The 18,984-nt window shown below is 39.9% G+C and overlaps 1 protein-coding gene across 1 annotated transcript in view; it reads left to right on the top strand.

Moving 5' to 3' along the window:
• Window positions 1–18,984, top strand: part of LOC140246074 (metabotropic glutamate receptor 8-like) — a 74,134-nt gene that overhangs the window by 40,737 nt on the left and 14,413 nt on the right. The window contains exon 2 of the mRNA XM_072325518.1: window positions 8,396–8,612. Coding sequence (XP_072181619.1) covers window positions 8,396–8,612 — 217 coding nt within the window. The remainder of the gene's footprint in view (window positions 1–8,395; window positions 8,613–18,984) is intronic.

Here is an 18,984-nt window from a genome sequence, read left to right as displayed (position 1 = left end):
TATGACGTCACAGTCTGGATGCAGAATATGACAATAAAAGGAAGGGAGTAACATGACCTTCGCAAACTGGTTGGCAAACATAACAGTCACGACAGTTGTTCATTCGAAACTCAATTTCTGGAGGATCAAGAATTGTTCAGGTTGAAAAACCCACTGACGTCACTATGGAACGACGCGCTTTGGGAGAAATGTACCAGGTATTTGCCGCTGACAGGACGCAAAATGTTGGAACAATAAATTATTGATAGAATATTTGCTGCTGCGGAGCTCGTTCAACGATATTATGTGATGATTTCTCTTCCAAACCAAAACAAGTAAAACAATGCAGAACCTAGCCGCTACTGTACACAGCACATTGGATTCAAGGACCAGGAATCTATAGGAAGATTTTAGGACAAGAGTTGGAAAATTAGGGGGAAAAATATGTCGGTGTATTGTTATGCGAGGAGCACACTGATTATTGTGAACCCATTATTGATAGAAGTGTAAGTGTTTAACTATAATATTGTAACTATTGTCAATGGCAGTGGTATTTTATCAGAGATCATGTTTGAATGTACCTGTTGTTTATGATTATGCTTATGATTATAATTATGATTATGATTATGATTTGCTAAATCATTTTCTATGTTATCATCATCGTCAGCGGCATTTGGCAACGTACCAAGTCTGTCAGACTGGTCATCATGATGCGAGGTGGTTGAATATCAATACCAGGACCCTGTTTTATGAAGAGTTAAAATTGATTGTATAGTTAATTTCAACTGTAAGTCTGCGGCAGCCTGTGTGGTAAAGAAATTTAAAATCGATTTTATGTTTTGATAAAGCGGGGCCCAGGAATCTTGGTTTTGGGCACACATTCAAGACATGGTTGTCAGACAGCTTTGTTTCGAACTGTGTGGTGGTGGTTGTTGTCGACGAAAGTTTGGATGGAATGGGTTTTGGGGGAATATGAAATAGGGAATGGGATTCCGGAGTTGGGTGTTCAATTCATTCTCGAACGGTTAAGGATCTGATTTTGCAGTTCAGATCTGAGCAAATGAACACTTAGCGAATATGATAATGGTGTATTTGTGAACAGCAGAAATAGCGATAGGATATGAAAGTGTTTGTAATTGAAGAGTTTTATCGCAAAACGTGCTAAATCCATTCTTGTTAAGCTGCGATATTTGTGATAAAAGCCGCTAAAGAAATGTAATAAGAAAATACGGAATATTTTAAATCATAACTTCTAGAATATTCCTGGTTATGTTACAAGTGAGGTATTACTGGAAAGGTTAAATTTTGCTCTATCTGATGATGGACTTCCTTTGGAATGTTTAAAAATGGCGCTTAGACCATAGTAGAACGTGATTATAAGTCTTCCTCAAAATTTCTCCGCGGAGAAAAGGCAGGATGTTGTTTACTTCAAGCAATGACTAATCAAGTCGGATTTGATTCTATTTTTAGTTAAAGGAGCTATGATATTAATGGATCCAAAATTTTGCAGAGCAGAGGGTTGTGAAAAAACAGTCACGTACATCTACCTGTACCAGAATAAATTGAATCAGACCCTCCCATCTCCTAAAGAGAGACAGAGAGAGATACGGGAAGTAACAAGTGATATTGGGACAGGTCGGGGAGACTGAGATTGGTGTGGTCCCATCTAATATTGACACGCTTTAGCTATCCTGGGACAGTGCCGCAGCGAACCTCCTATCATAACCCCGTCATACATCCGGGAAATCGATGGCGGGTCGTAGCTGATACCTTGGCTAAATATTGAGTGTTCCGTGACATCGAAACTGGTCGGTCGTTGTCGTGTGCGAGGTGGCGTTAGAGCTTGAAAACTGGGGCGCGGTTTCATGTGGAGTCTGACCAAATATTACAAGCTTAAATTTAGCAGTTGAAATGGGTTATCATCAACTGGTTCTTGTCTTATTTCACATAATAATAGAAGCACGAAGAAATACTGGCAGCAGCTACTTTAAAGTTCCTGCTTAATTTCGGTCGTGATGACTTAATGTCAGAGAAACTTGCTAGATTTTCTTCCGATTGGATAATGTCTGAAGTTTGTGCATTATGCTTCATTCTCTTCGCATGCAAACTAAATTCTAGAATGTTATAAAATTTGTTGTTGATCACATGATGTTATCATTATCATCATTATGATCATTGACGCATATTTAGATACTGTGAATTAAGAAGAGATTTCTACTCACAAAGATTATAATTATGTACTTTCAGAATATTGTACCATTATTCGTATAATTTTGACACAAAAGTGAGAATTCTAATGTGGGAATATCTGCTAATGATCACTGAATTCAGTTCTAATTATGATTGGAGTTTCCACATAGTTTGTGCATCTTCTGTTTCATTAATTTGAATTGGTTGTGATCTTGTCTCTGTGGGTAAGTGGCTTGCTTTGAAATATGTGTCATTGGAACGTATACTCTCATCGCGTCTCCGCATATATTGCACATATCAAACATTTTCAATTAAGTTTGACCCAGAATATGATTATTATTTTCTCAAATGCTCAATGAGACTTGTATATGATGGCAGCCATTCTGGAGTTTAACGGCATAGGCAAACACAATCAATCATCCGCCCATATGACGAGTTATCCCCTAGACAAATGTTTGTTCTCTATGAAATAAACAGTCCGAGGCAGTGTCACAAGCGAGTTCCCCCATCCGCGACACAAATCTAGAATGATGCTGCGTAATGAGTAGCGTGGTGATAGCTGCAGGCGCGTAATTCATTTAAGCCGGTGGAGGGGGACAATAAGCAAACACGGGCAGCGAGTCCCCCCTGTAGTGCGCACAGGAGAAGCCGTAGAAATCGATTAGCTCGGCTCCTGCTAGAAATTAGTCTCTGCGACTTGTTGAATTCATCTCTCTTGCTTGTTATCTTTACTCGTATCAAGGTCTTGATCCATCGCAAAGATTCACTTGGCAGGATCATACGTACAATTATATATATTCTTTCAGCTTCTTTTTCCAGTATTCAGAGCTGATATCAACTTGAGCCGAAGATTCTGTCATGGATACTCCTTGACATATCAAATATTTGGTACTTAAAGAACTAGAAGGTAAAAGTTTCTATTTGCGGACTGTCTCCTGCTCTAAACTGATATTATCTCACTATTACCCACTCTCGCTTTTACAATGAGCATGAACTAGTTTCTAGAGAAATCGAACATATCCATGTAAAAGTGACTCTATTGTTACACTTAGTCTTAGACAACATCTGCATTGTTTTTTAATCGGAGCTCAGGTTCCTTTGATGAATGTGCTGCTATTTTGATCCAAATTAAGAGAAACACAATCAGCCAAGGCATCATTTTGGAAAAAAAAAAGAGTAGTTTTATGATAATATCTCAAATGTATCGGTCAAGTACTGGAGCTTATAATCACATTTGTATCATCTATCAAAATAGAGAATGCGACATCGGGAAGCAAACAAGAGCCTTGAACCAGAATAATCAAGACGTCACTGAGACTTCATAAAACAAATAACCCTCGACAGCTGGCATTCGCTAGTCTTCATCGAAATTCGTTCTTCAAATTGATATCACAGATATAGAACTCAACCCTCCCTGTGATGCTTCCAAAAGCAAACTAATTCGAAGGATCAATTTCAGTGGCTGTCCATCGTACGTCCGACTCCGTGATGACGTCACAGAAGTGGGTTACAACGTTCTTCATTAATTTCCAACGGTCAATTCCACAGCGTCATGAACTACTATTTGTGACGTATACAAAGAGTAGGCTGGGCCCTCTAAGCCTAGAGACATTGTAATGTTATTTGTCTTTAATTAAGAACAGCGATTGTGGAAGCATCAATCATATCGACAAATGTTTTGATTAAAGATGTGATCCGTGAACTTGTTGCAAAATAACTGGAGTACTCCAGTGTCGGTCCGATTTGGATTTCGGTGAAGGACAACTCAGGCTTAAATTTGGAACAAATTAAAATCAATCATTAATTTATTGCCGTCATGGTCATGTCTTTCCACAATTTCGCGTTACAGTGTAATGGGTGTTGGCGAGGCAGTGGTCCAATCTAAATAGTGGTCTTATCTAAATATAATATAAGGGTCTTGGACAAACCCTTCGGGAGGTGCACAGGAGGTCTAAACAGTTCTCAAAATGGACAGCCCTCGAAAACGACGAAACAGGATTTCATATATTCATGGATGATCATGATAGTTTAGAAAGTTTTCATTTAAAGGTACATGGAAAAGCACTTGAGACAGGAGAATAGAAAGTGAAATGCCAAGTGTATTTGACATTTATTCGAGTCGAACCAGCACAACGCTGTCATAATATCAGGCAAAGGATTCTGCATGTGGTAGTCGTATAGTCTACCGATAAAGTTTTAATATCACTTGCCAAGTGGGCAAAACAGGGTCTGACCTCTAATTCTGATTCCTCTGATTCTATTGTTAGCACTGTTCTCCGTATCAATACCATTTTCATTCATAAGATGGATTCATAATCATTCCAATAAGTTACCATCACCCTGGAGAGCCACGTGAAATGTAGGTTGGGGGGATCTATTTCAGGACTATTCGGTAGGTTTGGGAGCCATTGGCATTTTCAGCTCCGTCGCGGGGCTGGGAGAGGATGAAAAGAAATTGATGGAGAAGTTTCCATTTTTACTCTCTCTTTTGGAGAGTACGCTTGGCTGCCGGGATAGCGACTGATCCGTGCCGACACAATGGTAGTCGAACTCAGGACTGTCTGGAAATGCAAACAGAGCACATTCGATGAATAAACCATTAGTTTTTTGGTGGCCGTGAAATAAAATTTACTCCTGTTATGCGGGGAGGATCAATGGCCACTTTCGGGAGTTTTTATACGCGAGTCTTCTTTCGATTTTCGGCGGGCGCAAAATCGATGCATCGTCTAGTTTGCTGCTTGTCATACGGAAGCCGGGGAAGGAAAGAAGGGGCGATCATGCTTGCGTGGTAATGCTAACTGCAATGTCCGCTGAGGCCGCATTTCCACAGATAATACGGAGTTCATGAACGAACGTCACTTGCTCTTATCATGGAGCTATCCCATGCACTTATGTCTTCTACAGCTCACAACTCGTTACCTTCTTCTCATCCCACCTGGTCGTCACACACATTTTGCTGTTAATCTCTTTCCAAAGCTTTCCTGGCATAGAGCTTCCTTCATAGATGCACACGCAAGATTTAAACCTTCTTTTCTTTTTCTTTTTTTTTGGGGGGGGGGGGGGGTGGGGGGGGGGGGCTAACAGGGATGGTTACAAACCAAACATGAAAGTGAAATTGTGTGCGTGAGCGTAAGCCACAATCGATTCCTCGATTTGTTACCGTCAGCATGGTCAGTAATACAGAAAACAAACTCGAGAATCATGAATAATTATGCTCATTCATATATTCAGGAATGCCAGTTTTCAGGCAAAAGCCTGAATCCAGGCCTTGGCGTAATCAGCGGACAGACCCATTCGGTACAAAGCATGTAGATGTAGTTGTACTTCAGGCCCTCCCTTTCATTCTAACTGGCATCCCTACATTATGATAACGGGTAATTTCCATCTGATTTGCCGCGTACAATCAAAGTCAATTAGGTTCCCCTATGTATGATTTAAGTGCAATATCTTAATTAGAATCATGCTGCATTCGAAGCAGTGCTAAAATGGGTATCTCTCAAAGTGTGCATCATATCAGTTCATATGACACTGTTCCATGCACCCAATGTTCAAGTTGACTTTAATAACTAGAGCAAAAAATCGAGCCAACAAAAGAGTAGACGTTTTATGAGAATCAGACAGAAAATTTGAAAGATATCGAAGTTAACATTTGACATGTTTTCACGCATATCGTTTACATCAAACAGCTTATTGATGTGTTTGTTATAACCCGTTAGGAGAAAAACATGTTGCAGTTGCTAAATTATTATAACCAAAACATGCAAATACGATTCGTGTTCACGCCAATAAAAAATAATGACGTCATGACATTATGAACTTGTCTAAATTGCATATAGTCAGCGTTCCGTCAGCGTTCCGTCAACAAATAAAATGTCACTTTTCTTTTTCTTTTTTGTTGAATCATCTTATGTCTGAGTTTGATGGACAAAAAGTCTCATAAAAATTGGTTGGTTTGATTTTTATTCTGGTCATTTAAGTTCATTCGAACCATTGTTTGCAATATTGAATACTTCAAAGTTTCGGACGTGTAATAAAAAAGTTTCGTTGATTTGGTCCCAGTTTGGGGGTTCCCCGCACTAAAGCTTTCCCTAAAGCCGAATAAAGACAGGCGTTGTGTGCAGTTTTCAGCAGAACTCTATACACCACAAATGGAAGAAAGAGGCGACGCCTGTTTCACGCGCATCCCAAATCGCCTCTTTTCCAATTATACATCCCACAAGAATGAGGCTTAATTGTCATGGAGAACCCTACTGTCAGAGGTTACTGGATAAGAGACCAACACGCACCTGGCTCGAATCCAGCCCATTTCTAATGCTAGTAATCCTAGGAACAGCAATATCACAATTTTAATCAATATTCACTGTCCTTCGTGGCCGGAATGGATACAATCAATCAAGATATTGCATCATTTAATCTCAATTCAGAAAAAAAAAATGTTGAGGCTCCTCTCAACACTTATGAATTTAATGAAAGCAGAGAAATTAAAATAGAAATGTTCATGTGTGTGTGTGTGTGTGTGCGTGTGTGTATTATTATATAACAAAAGTGGACGTGATTTAAAGGGAGAATAGAGCGAGAGATCAATTTCTGTATTTAACTTGCAAGGTTGCAATTTCGTCGTCGCAATTTCAACATCACCACTGTCTGTCAAAGTCACACAGACTTAATTGAATTGTCAAACTCAGATTGTTGATCATTAAGAAATAATTTTTGAACACATTTCATCATCATCATCATCATCATCATCATCACCACCACCACAACCATATAACATGATCTTCTTTGTGATAGGTAGCCTCTTCAGTGTTATCACTGCCCTACCAGGGGGCCTTGTAATTATTATTACCCTATATAGCGTTGCCAGGCCCCTATTTTTACACCTGGGTCGAGTTGGACCTGGTGGGCCAAAACGTCTTGTCCAAGGACGTAGGCACTTGACGAAAATAGACCTCGGGCCTCTGTACCACACGTGTGGGTCGGAACCCAAGTGATTCCTACAGAGCAATGTTGTGTGTTATCATGCCGTCTCGTCTAGTTTAGGCAAAACACTCTGTCCCTCGGATAGGACATGAAATGGAGGTCCTGTGTGTGAGCAAGGAGCTTGTTTGAAGCTCCTTGGTGTGAGAGAGTCACAACCCACGCATGTAAAAGATCCCGCTTCATTTATTCATCGCAAAGAGCAGGATAATGCATACCCCGGTGTAAATGCATGGTCCGTGGCCTGTGTATCACAAAATACGTTGAGCAATAGTTGTGTGAGCTGTTCAGTTAGCTTGGAGTTGCTGCTGGCCTGAGAATCTTGCTGAAGTGGATGGCGTGGAAATGAAACCATGTTATCATTTTATAAAACAACTAATGCACATTAACCTTTTAGCAGTTCAAAACACACTGGGCTTTCGCCTCGTGTGCTTCTAACTATGTTTAACTCACTATCGGGTGGAGAATTCTTACTAACGCACTCCGTAATGCACATTATTATACTACTATTGGTATGACACCAATGAAAAATCGCATATAGTTATATGTCTAAACGTTAGAATTCTTCCCTTTCCCATGGGGGTATTGCCCTTGTGAATTAAACAACTTAAAACCCATGTGACATTTAATCACGATTATATTGATAAATATGATAACGAAGTTATCCTTCATAGGTAAGACTCTGATAAACAAACATGAAATTAAAGGGATAGTACAGTATTGGTGGAGATAAGAATTGGGCTTTTAACTTTTTGTGAGATACCAAGAAAACACCTATGAAATAGTACAGAGCATACCATTTTGAGAGGAATTCAAAGTTTATTTGATGAAAATCGGGTTTGGAATGACTGGAACATCCAAAAACAAAGTAAAACAAAGCGATCGTAATAGAATGTGGATCCTACACTTTATTGAATCGCTCTGTTTTGGATATCTCAGCCATTTCAAAACCAATTTTCATCAAATAAATATTGAATTCCTCATGGAATTACATGCTCTTTCATATTTCATAAGAGGTTTCTCATTATCTCACCAAAATGTTAGAAACCTGAAATTAGGTCTCAACCAAAACTATACGATCGCTTTAACTCCCTCGCCCCTCTTGCGTGTCTAAACTTCACGTTTTCTTGTATTGACTTTTTTTTTCTAGGGGGAGTAGCAGGGAAGTTGGAATAGTCAAATGTCCCTTTAAATATGCGAATCGATAAAGATTTGAATTGACCCTCTTTCCTCACTGTCTGCACCCCAGATTCCTCAGGTGAGCTACGCCTCGACCAGCCCGGAGCTGAGTGACAAGTCCCGCTACGACTATTTCCTGCGCGTGGTGCCACCGGACACATACCAAGCTCAAGCCATGCTGGACGTGGTCAAGGCTCTCGGCTGGAAGTACGTGTCAACTATCGCCTCGGCGGGTAACTACGGCGAGAAGGGGATCGACGCGTTCAAGAACCTGACCAGGTCTACAGGTGAGGGATAGTGGTACTATAGGCTGCACCGGATAGGCCTGAGGAGAATGCGGAGATGAGAGAGAAAGACTCAGAAAGGAAGAGAAGAAGGGAGAGTGAATGAGAGGGAGAACTGTGATATGAAACTACTACATTATACAGTATTATTGTATATGTTTATATATATATATATTTGTATATATATATATATATATATATATATATATATATATATACATATATATATATTTGTATATCAATGTGATTTGTTACAGCAGGACTCCCTTTGAAGCAGACTTTGCGGCTTGAATGGGACTACCTTGCTTTTATAAAGAAGACATTAAATAAAAAAATAAATAGATACAGTGAGATAATTAGATGGACAAACATCTATTTTGATGAATATAAACACAGAGAGGCAATGAAAATGTATTCATTTTTTTTTTTGTATCAGTGAATCATATGAATATGGTGTTGTAATTGGCCAATGATTTTTATTGATTTATTTGCCGGTTTTCCTACCGTTTGTGTGGTACAAGTATAGGTCTTTTGATAAAAGCTGGGACTTCTGACATTGTACAAAAAAAAAGCAACTTAACAGATCATTAAGCTTTCTATTTAATGTGTCTCATTCACACATACATACATACATACATATATTTATATATATACATATATCATTATTTTTGCGTATCACGTAATATTTATATGTATTTAGCTGCATCACGATGACTGATAAGAAAATTAGAAAAATAAATGACATATCAAAGTCGGCTAGTAACGCTGGAAAGTTCAATGAAGAACCCTGTATTCTTTCTCAGAAATCCATAAGAAAAGCACATCCGTCAAGCTTGTGTTATCTCAAAATACATCAACATTAATTTAATACAGAGCTGCTTTCTTTAGTGCACTACGCGCATATTTCATGCACCTGTTTTTACCTGCATGGCGCATGCTTTTTAGAAAGCCCTCTGAGTCATCCTATAAAGCTGTATAGGAATGATTTAGTTCGGCCATAGAAAGAGAAGAGGCATTCGCTGGCGTCATGCGAATAGTTTAATGGATTGCCCATTCATTCTCCAACAAACCAGAACATTTTGACATGCATTCTGTTGTTCTTTCTCTTTTTTATCTTTCTCGGAAGGAAAGAGAGACGGTACAGTGAAAGCACTTTCTGAATGCTGTCTTGCCATGAAGAAACTTGCAAGCCACATATATCTATAAAAAGAGAGAGAGAGAGAGAGAGAGAGAGAGAGAGAGAGAGAGAGAAAGTGGAAGAAAAAAGAGATACCCAGTCTTCCCGCAGACGACGTATTTGTCCAGAACGTTAAGTCTAAATTATGACCCTATCTCCCCTGTGAGCCATCGTTGGGCTGGGGAAACGTCGAAAGCACACAAATTAGGCTCGCCGTGCAATTTGTTGGAGTAGCAGCTGCTGAAAAGCACTGCGTTGAACGCTGAATGGCCACAAGAAACGCATTGAAGAAATGTGAGCTGTAGCTTTCCCTTCCGTAGGCGAAGGATGGCGGGGGGGGGGGGGAGGTAGGGGTAGGGGTGCGGATGGTGATGCGTAGGTGAATCTGGTGTAATTGGTGTTGTGCCAATTAGAGTAATGATCAGCAATACCAATTACCGAGTTTTCACTCGATGGAAGAAAGGACTGAGCAGGGGAGCTAGAGGGGACCCATCATTTTCATTCACCGGGTTTAAATTTGTCAATGAGATTGGTTCACAGAGTGTGAGTAAGTTATTCGAATGTTACCTTATGCATTTGATTTGATAATCAAAGAATATGGATGTTAAAGGAATCTCGCTTACAAAGAGTCAACACTGACTGAAAAAGTCTAATGTGAGCAAGCATTTACATCACTTAACCCCATTACAACCCACCTCTGTTATCAATAATGACAGACGTAGCATTTTTAAATTGTTTGTGATTTATAATTAGTGAGAAGAGAGAGAGAGAGAGAAATAAAGTGAACAATGGAGTACGAGAGGCAGACTGCACAATGTGGGTAAGATTCGTGAGTCACGGTCGGGGAGACTGATTTTAAGTTTCGTTTTCTTTTTAGATGCGAAACAAACGAAATTATAAATAGAAATGTACAGATCTTTATCAGCATTATAGCATTGTTGAATACGTACTAGGCATTACGTCTCTGTAAGCATCTTAACAGTTTGACTAAATAAGTGATGAATGTCACTCTGATGCTATTAAAGTAGCTAGCGAGACTAATGGGTTTTCTTCAAAGGGGCTTTGATGGTTGTGTAAAAATAGACAAATCTGCAAGAACAAAGAAACAGAAAGAAATGGCGGCACCAAGTGATGGATAGCGTGTAGAATTTAGAGATTTGTCTCGACTAGGACTTATCAAACATTTAGCTCACATAGGCTGAAGAAGGCATTACCGCGCAAACCGCATTTCACCACCTGCTTGGTTTGCGTTGGCCTTGTAGCTCCAGCGATTATATTATTAAGGTTATTAAGATTCTGTTTGCTACAGCTACAATTTTCTTTCTATCACCAACGCGATGCTTCCGTAAGCAGCGTTTGAGAGTGACAAATAGTTAATAGTCAATAAGCCTGTTGCTTTTTAAGCGATGTATTCAGACGTCGACAACTCAATCGTATAAAGAATAGTCAGAAAGGGAAGAAAATGAGTTGACGTATCCAAGAAATTGGCTTCCACGCCCAGTGCCCGTGTTTTTAAATCAGGCCCCTTCAAATTCCCAGGTCAGGCTCATTTCCCCTTGTATGAATCGAATGAAGAAATATTGAAATAGATATCTTCTCGACGCGGAGGGATATTGAATGAATGTCATGGGTCTGTTTAAGCCGCTATAACATTAATCTTGGATAGCGCACAGACAGCTGTGCTTGTTTAGACGAAGACACGTGCCCCATAAACCATCGCATCTTCCGATTGTCGCTCCACTAGTATGACGATACGTAGTATGAGCATGCACATGACAGTCCTTGGTTTCATAGCAACTGCTATAGCCGTGAGACGGTCTCATGCATTATTTTTTTTTTCAATCATTCTGGCAATGATCAATCATCATTATTGAATTATCAAACAGTTACCATGCATGGGAATCTGTAGATGATATCTCGTACAAAAGGATATATCATTTATATTATCATAAAGCTTTCACACACTGAAATCAACTTACTTCTATACGTTCAATGGGTATAGGATATTATAATTTATAGTAAGCTTTTTCACCAGCATGCTAAATAATAATCACATTTCATACCTTACCCTAACTGTAAAATGTCAAAGCCCGTGGCGGGCAACCTGCGTGTGTATACATCCATGTACCAAAGTACATTAGACAGCAACAGCCGATAGTAACACTCTGTAGGAAAGAAAAAACATCGTCACTTGAATGAGCGAAATATCGGCAAGGAGCTACAAACACATAAAGCTCCTTGATACGGGTAACCATGTAAAATCATGTCCTCGAACGATGACGAACGGTACATAGCTAGAAATTTTGGCTCGATGATTCGACGTCAAGCATCAAATTTTGTTCTTTCCTTCGGTATGCTATATTCTTCTTATTACTATTTATCATTATTATACATTATTCTTATTATACATTATATTTCATTCTCACTCGTATCATCATTATTTTAAATTCAAACTCATAAGTCTCACGCAATGATTGAAATCTGCATAGAAATAGGGAGGGACACCAACATTCCATGCACAAATCAACGATTTTCTTTTTAAGCTTGTGGGCCACAACACAACTCAGGCATAGCTCCACATACTATGGCGCTATCCCCCCCCCCCCCAAAAAAAAAAAAGAAAAAAAAAACGCGAAAACGCAACAACAACAAAATACAAACAAAGAAACATACGAACAAAAAACAGACGCCCGTGGTAAAAGGCTCACCCTTGATTGGCGCGCATGACATGAAATGAGAGCAGAATGCGGTGAAACGATCAAAAGGGGGACTACGTTTGATGCTCCAATTTCAATCAAAAAGAATGACTTAAAGCACTAGGTTGGTGACATCAGTGAGGAAAACGGCGCCCCATTGATGTATCTAGATACCGACAAGTACGGTAGGTATGATCATTGTCGACAGCACCCTCCGCCGCCGCTGCCCCCCCCCCTTTCACTGATGGTTAATTCCTTCCCATTCAGGACAAGAGTTTCCTTTCCGAGAAAGTCAGTGATCGGTGCCCCAAAATGCAACTGATTTGTAGCCTGTATAATCCTGATGGTTCTGCAATTACTCGCATTCAGTTTGCAAGCCTGCCATGTGTATTTCTTTTTTTTCTCTCTCTCATTTTCTTCCCCTCTCTTTTATACGTTTGCCACACTACCGCTCCAATTCATCTCAAAGGCGTTCCGCTTTATGATATACCACTCAGCGAATATTTGCACAGACGGCATTCCATACTGCGAAAACCATGCGGTAAAGAGAATTCGTGTTTAGAAATCCTCACCTCAAGAGGTTTGCCATTCTCATATTCAGGCAAAGTAAATGAGGGAACCGGTGCAACGGATATTGTACTTTACTGATAGTTGATTGAGCGTAATAGAGTCAACAGGAGTAGACTAAACTTGGTGTATAAAAAACCTCCCGTTCAAAATTGGATCTCGATCCGGATAGGCTGTCTTCTTCCTAATTATACTCCGCACAATCACCGGTCAATAGAAATAAATCCGATGTACAGTGGTCATTCGAATATTGAGGAGAGTAATTTGAGCGCTTTGTTTGCATTTCATGTGTTGTATGGGTGCTTTTTTTTAATTCCTCGAGGAGAAACGTGGTGTGTTGCTGCCTTCATCTTGCGACATGTCCAGACACTAATGGGGGCGCTTCACGAGTGCGATTCCCAGAGAATGTCACGCAGCCAATGACTCAAGATTTAAAAAAAAAAAAAAAAAAAGTAGGAGGAAGCGTAGAAAAAATTCGGGCGAGAAATAAAAGTCTCGGGTTTAAATTACGCTACTTATGTCCCATCAAGGTCCCAGGAAGCGCTGCTTAAACTTTACGTAAGTTTCACGGGGTTGCGGAGGTCCAAAGCCCGTCGTGCGTCTTTCATCAGTAGCTGGAGGGCAAATTATCTCATATTTCCCCGCGCTCTGTCTGTGATGTTGCCCAGAGCCGCGGCGGGGCTGGCTAACGGGGCGCCTCCTTCCCTAGATGATCGAATCCCACGCATAATAACGTCGAGCGCGAGCACTGCGCTAATAAAAATGCTGTAAGTGTATTTCTTTTTCTCTCGACGTATTTCTCTTTCTCCTTCTCTATCTCTCTCCTTCTCCCTCTTTCTAGGTACCTGTCTCTCTTTCTATAGAGGAGCAAAAGAAACACCATCATGAACAGTTTACATGAGAAAGAAAACATTACTTATCTTAAAGATATTCATCCCCATGAAATACTTCAATGAGACTTCTGCCGTTCACACTGGACCCTTCTCAAGATCAGTTGCATCCCTCTCACGTCGCCACAACTGAGAAGAGCCATCCAAATGTGTCCATTACTGTACAAGTTGTATTATGTTTCTTCTATAATAATAATGTCTTTTCTTAGACGGAGAGCAAATGAATGCAAATGCGAATGCTTCAATACGATTAGGAGTCTGTTACAGGTTCTCTCAAGCATGGAATTCTGTTGTCATTCTCGTATCTTGGAGGATGTTGACAAACGGACAAGTGGATTTGTAGGGTATATCATAAGTCTTGGGCAGCGAACTGGAGTAGGTTGGAGACGTCAGTACGAAGCATTGTTTATCATTCTCTCATGCATCATGACACTACAGTGATATCAAGACGAAATGATGTCAACAGAAAAAGGGTTAAAGGGGTGGTATAGGATTGGTGGAGATGAGAATTGGGCTTTAACTTTTTGAGAGATACAAAAAAAAAACACTTATGAAATAGTACAGAGCATACCATTCTCAGCAGAATTCAAAGTTTATTTGATGAAAATCGGTTTTGGAATGGCCGAGACATCCAAAAACAAAGTAAAACAAAGCAACTGAATAAAAGGTGGGTACAAACTTTTATTAAGATCGCTCTGGTTTGCATATCTCAGCCATTTCAATCCAATTGTCATCAAATAAACGGTGAATTCCTCTTAGAATCAAATGCTCTTTCATATTGATTTTCATAAGAGGTTTCTCGTTATCTCTCACACACACAAAAATGTTAGAAACCTGAAGTTAGGTCTGAACCAAAACTATACGATACCTTTAAGCAGGGACTGCAGTCACTTTAGCCATCATAGTTTGACCTACACCAGGCGATGACTCAATTTTTGTCTACAGCACTCAGGGACCAAGAGGACGCACACAAGAGGCTGGATGAGTGGTAATCAAGGTCTTACAGACGGCCCGTGGCATCTCTCCGTTCTCTCCTTGATTTCTATTTTTCTCCTTTGTCTGCCTGCTCTTTCAAAAATCCACCTAGTTTTCATGTCCAATCCATCCCTTCTGCTCCTCTCCTCTAGATTATTATCACGGTTTCAAAATTGCGACGGAAATAATGGTATGTGTGCGTGTGTGTGTTTGTGTGTGTAGTGCGTGTCTGTTTGTGTGTGTACCAGGTGTTTTATTTTTTTCGTTGCGTTTCATTAACCTATTACCCCACTTCAAATAGAAGGTATAGCGTTAAGAGTTTTATCTTAATCCGCCTTCATCTGTCACTACCTCTGGGGGAACATAGCACCATTCTTGCTACGGCACGCGGAACAATTTCATATCAGACCTAGATATTAGCGGGTATTGGTTACCGGACACGTGCGTTTCGCTGCACTCTAAATGCGGCAGATGTAGGCAATACGACACGCTTGGCGCAAGGCCACGGAGAAGCCTGCTCCCCTAATGGGGGCATCAGTGTAGGCACCTGTTATTGAGACCAACAAAAACTAATGTCTGAGCACTCGCAAGGGGCGGTGACTAAGAGAGAGAGAGAGGGAGAGACAGACAGACAGACAGAGAGACAGACACGAAGACACATATACACTCACATGATGAGTAGTAACTGCCTACGTGTATAATTATGCTTGTATGTTTGTTTGTGTTTCTATATTTATATACATTATTGTGTTTGTGTTTGTTTGTTTGCTTATCTTCAATATAATGTGTACAAATATCTGCAGAGAGAAGGAGAATAAGAGAACGGAAACTTGGAAGTAAGAAAGGGTACAGAGAAGAAAAAAAAAATTGTGGAAGATAAACATCATAACACGGAGAGACATAATCTTGCGTGTATGATTGTACTTTCCATTTACGTTTTAAAATGAATTTTGTTTTTCCGTGTGCAATTTTCATAGCCACGCTCGGTATTGATTTTCTGTTGGTATAGGCGCAAATGTCCGTGTGTATGTGTGTGCGTGTCTGTGTATGCGTGTGTCTGTATGTGTGTGTGTATGTATGTGTGTGTGTTGTATTACAGTCTGTGCTGCGTTTATAGCTTATAGCTGCCTTGGATGCGTTTTCGTTTGGAACAGAAGGTCGTATTGAGTTAAGTTTTGGTACTCCTTACGCACAACGGTCACTGAGTATTCAAAATAATATGACCATGTTAGGATCTGATCTATTCACCTGAAATAATTGGGCTAGCAACTGTTGTCTTTTTTCCTTCGTCATTTCTTTTTTATTCTAAAACTTGGCATTGAATGTGCGTTTGATTACTCGTGATTACAGTGTAACTAAAAACAGTCATCACATGTATACATACATTAAAAAAACAAACTTGGTATACTAACTTAGTACCAGACCTTCACTAATAACAATTGCAACTGGCGAAAAAGTCATGTTTATGTTCATTTGAAGTCATATCAACCACTAAGTTGTACATTTTATAATAAATGAACATGGAACATCAAAGAGCTGATACACGTTTTGCATATTTCATCTCTAATCCTCGCACTGATAAGGGTTCCATGAGAATTAATGAAATACATTGATTGTATCACTCCCTCTTCGTTGCTCAGGGAATACCACTTCACGGTCATAATTGTCCCCGCCGAACGAGTTCGAGCAGGGGACTATGAAACGGGCTCCGTACGTGTGTGTGTCCGTGTGTCCGTCCGTCCGTCCGTGTGTCCGTCCGTCCGTGTGTCCGTCCGTCCGTGTGTCCGTGTGTGCGTCCGTGTGTGATCAAAATGTTCAAAATGCTACTCCTTCGCCATTTCTAACCCGATTTTGATTCTGTTTGCTTTATATGATAGCACTACATGGGAGCTTTGAAACTTCTATACAAAATTTCAGTTGTGACCTTTGACCTTGACCTTTGACCTATATTGTACATTTTGCTTCAAAATGCTACTCCTTCGCCATTTCTAACCCGATTTTGATTCCGTTTGCTTTATATGATGGCACTAGGTGAGGGCTTCAAAACTTCTACACAGAATTTTGACCTTTGACTTCTTTGACCTTTGACCTTGATTTTTGACCTATATTGTACATTGCCTACAAAATGCTACTCCTTCGCCATTTGTAACCCGATTACAATTCCGTTTGCTTTAAGTGATGGCACTAGGTGAGGGCTTCAAAACTTCTACACAGAATTTTGACCTTTGACTTCTTTGACCTTTGACCTTGATTTTTGACCTGTATTGTACATTTTCCTACCAAATGCTACTCCTTCGCCATTTCTAACCCGATTTCGATTCCGTTTGCTTTATGTGATGGCACTAGGTGAGGGCTTCAAAACTTCTACACAGAATTTTGACCTTTGACTTCTTTGACCTTTGACCTTGATTTTTTTTACCTATATTGTACATTGGCTACAAAATGCTACTCCTTCGCCATTTCTAACCCGATTTCGATTCCTTTTGCTTTATGTGATGGCACTAGGTGAGGGCTTCAAAACTTCTACATAGAATTTTGACCTTTGACTTCTTTGACCTTTGACCTTCATCTTTTTACCTATATTGTACATTTTGCTACTAAATGCTACTTCCGGCGGGGACATATATTACGCACCGCGTAATTTCTACTTTTCCTTGTTTTCTTCAAATTTCAAATCAATCAAAAAAAAAAAGTCAACCCTGAATGAAGGAGATATAAAGATTTTCGTTTGTTTGTATGTATGTATGTATGTATGTATATATGTATGTATGTTTGTTTGTTTGTTTGTAACAACCGACATTACGGTCATCGAAAGCCCAGTAACTACATCGGGTCATCTCCTGTAGGGGTTCATTATTCACAAAACATTTCGTATATGGTAAGCTAGCCCGATTACTGAACTATAAGCGTAAGTGGTTTACTTCAATGAACCCGACGCAGAACAGGTGCAATAGGTTTCAGCATTTCGAGGCAATTTTGTTTACCCAGACAGTAACTATCACTTATGTAGAATAAGTCCATTAACATGAAGGTTTTTTTTTTCTTTCTTTCTTTTTTTTTTCTCGTATTCTGGAATTATATGCATTAGACAGCTCGTAACATAAAGAGGACACTATGATTGAAGAATATGACTTGAAGTTACATGATTTCATCCGCAGTGGTAATTTGTAAACAGATCGACGCGTTCGACAGTACCAGTTGTTACTACACGACGCGCCGGTGACTAGTGGTAACACGTGTTGAGGGTGGCAAGTTCGTTTACATTAGTGTTTGTAAAAGATAAGTTCTTTTTATTGGTGAACTATCACAGATGTTGGTAAAGCTGCAATGGCAGTCTTATCTCTTGTTGAAATGATGCGTTATATTTGTGTCTATACTTCGTGGTGCCGTATAGATTTAACCTAGAAGCGTATAAGTCTCACTGTGTTTCATTAAGAACTGCATTTTGTTTTAACACTGTCTAATGTGATAAATAATTCGGTGTATTTGTGATCGTCAAGAAAGGGACGGACCATCCCCGTTCCATCTCATTTCGCCCATTTAAAAGATCAGTCCGCCTGATTACCACCTGGCCGAATGACATATAGAGGTCAATAGTCGCTTCCGCCCAATAAAGTGCAGCACGTCAAATCACCGGCCCTCCATTAGACTTCTCACCCGGCGGACTCGTGGAGAAAACTGGAAGACCCTTCATGTTGCACGCTGGAGTGCTCGACAAGAAGTTAAGAGAATTCAAATGAGCGTGCCAGATTCAACACAAGGGGTCTATATATGCATGCCGAGTGCGCTGGGATCTGCATCGATTCCCGAGAAATACGATACTCCTTCAATTAATTCGCCTCTGGAACGGGTCTGATTTGGGCCATTGATTTGTTTAGACTACCCCGGTTACAGTAAATGCCCTTTTTACATCCAAAGATAAAGCTAGATTAGGTGCATCACCTATGACACGTCTCATCGCTATGCATTATGAAAGCAGTGGATGCACTTTCCGCGTCATTCACCATATATTTTGAAAGGAAATTTTACTCTCACAAGATTCATCGACACATGAGCAACACACTCACCAA

The sequence above is a fragment of the Diadema setosum genome, chromosome 2 (assembly GCF_964275005.1).
Source record: "Diadema setosum chromosome 2, eeDiaSeto1, whole genome shotgun sequence".
Classification (NCBI taxonomy): domain Eukaryota; kingdom Metazoa; phylum Echinodermata; class Echinoidea; order Diadematoida; family Diadematidae; genus Diadema; species Diadema setosum.
The sequence above is the reverse complement of the archived record's forward strand: the minus strand, read 5'-3'. Positions and strand labels throughout refer to the sequence as shown.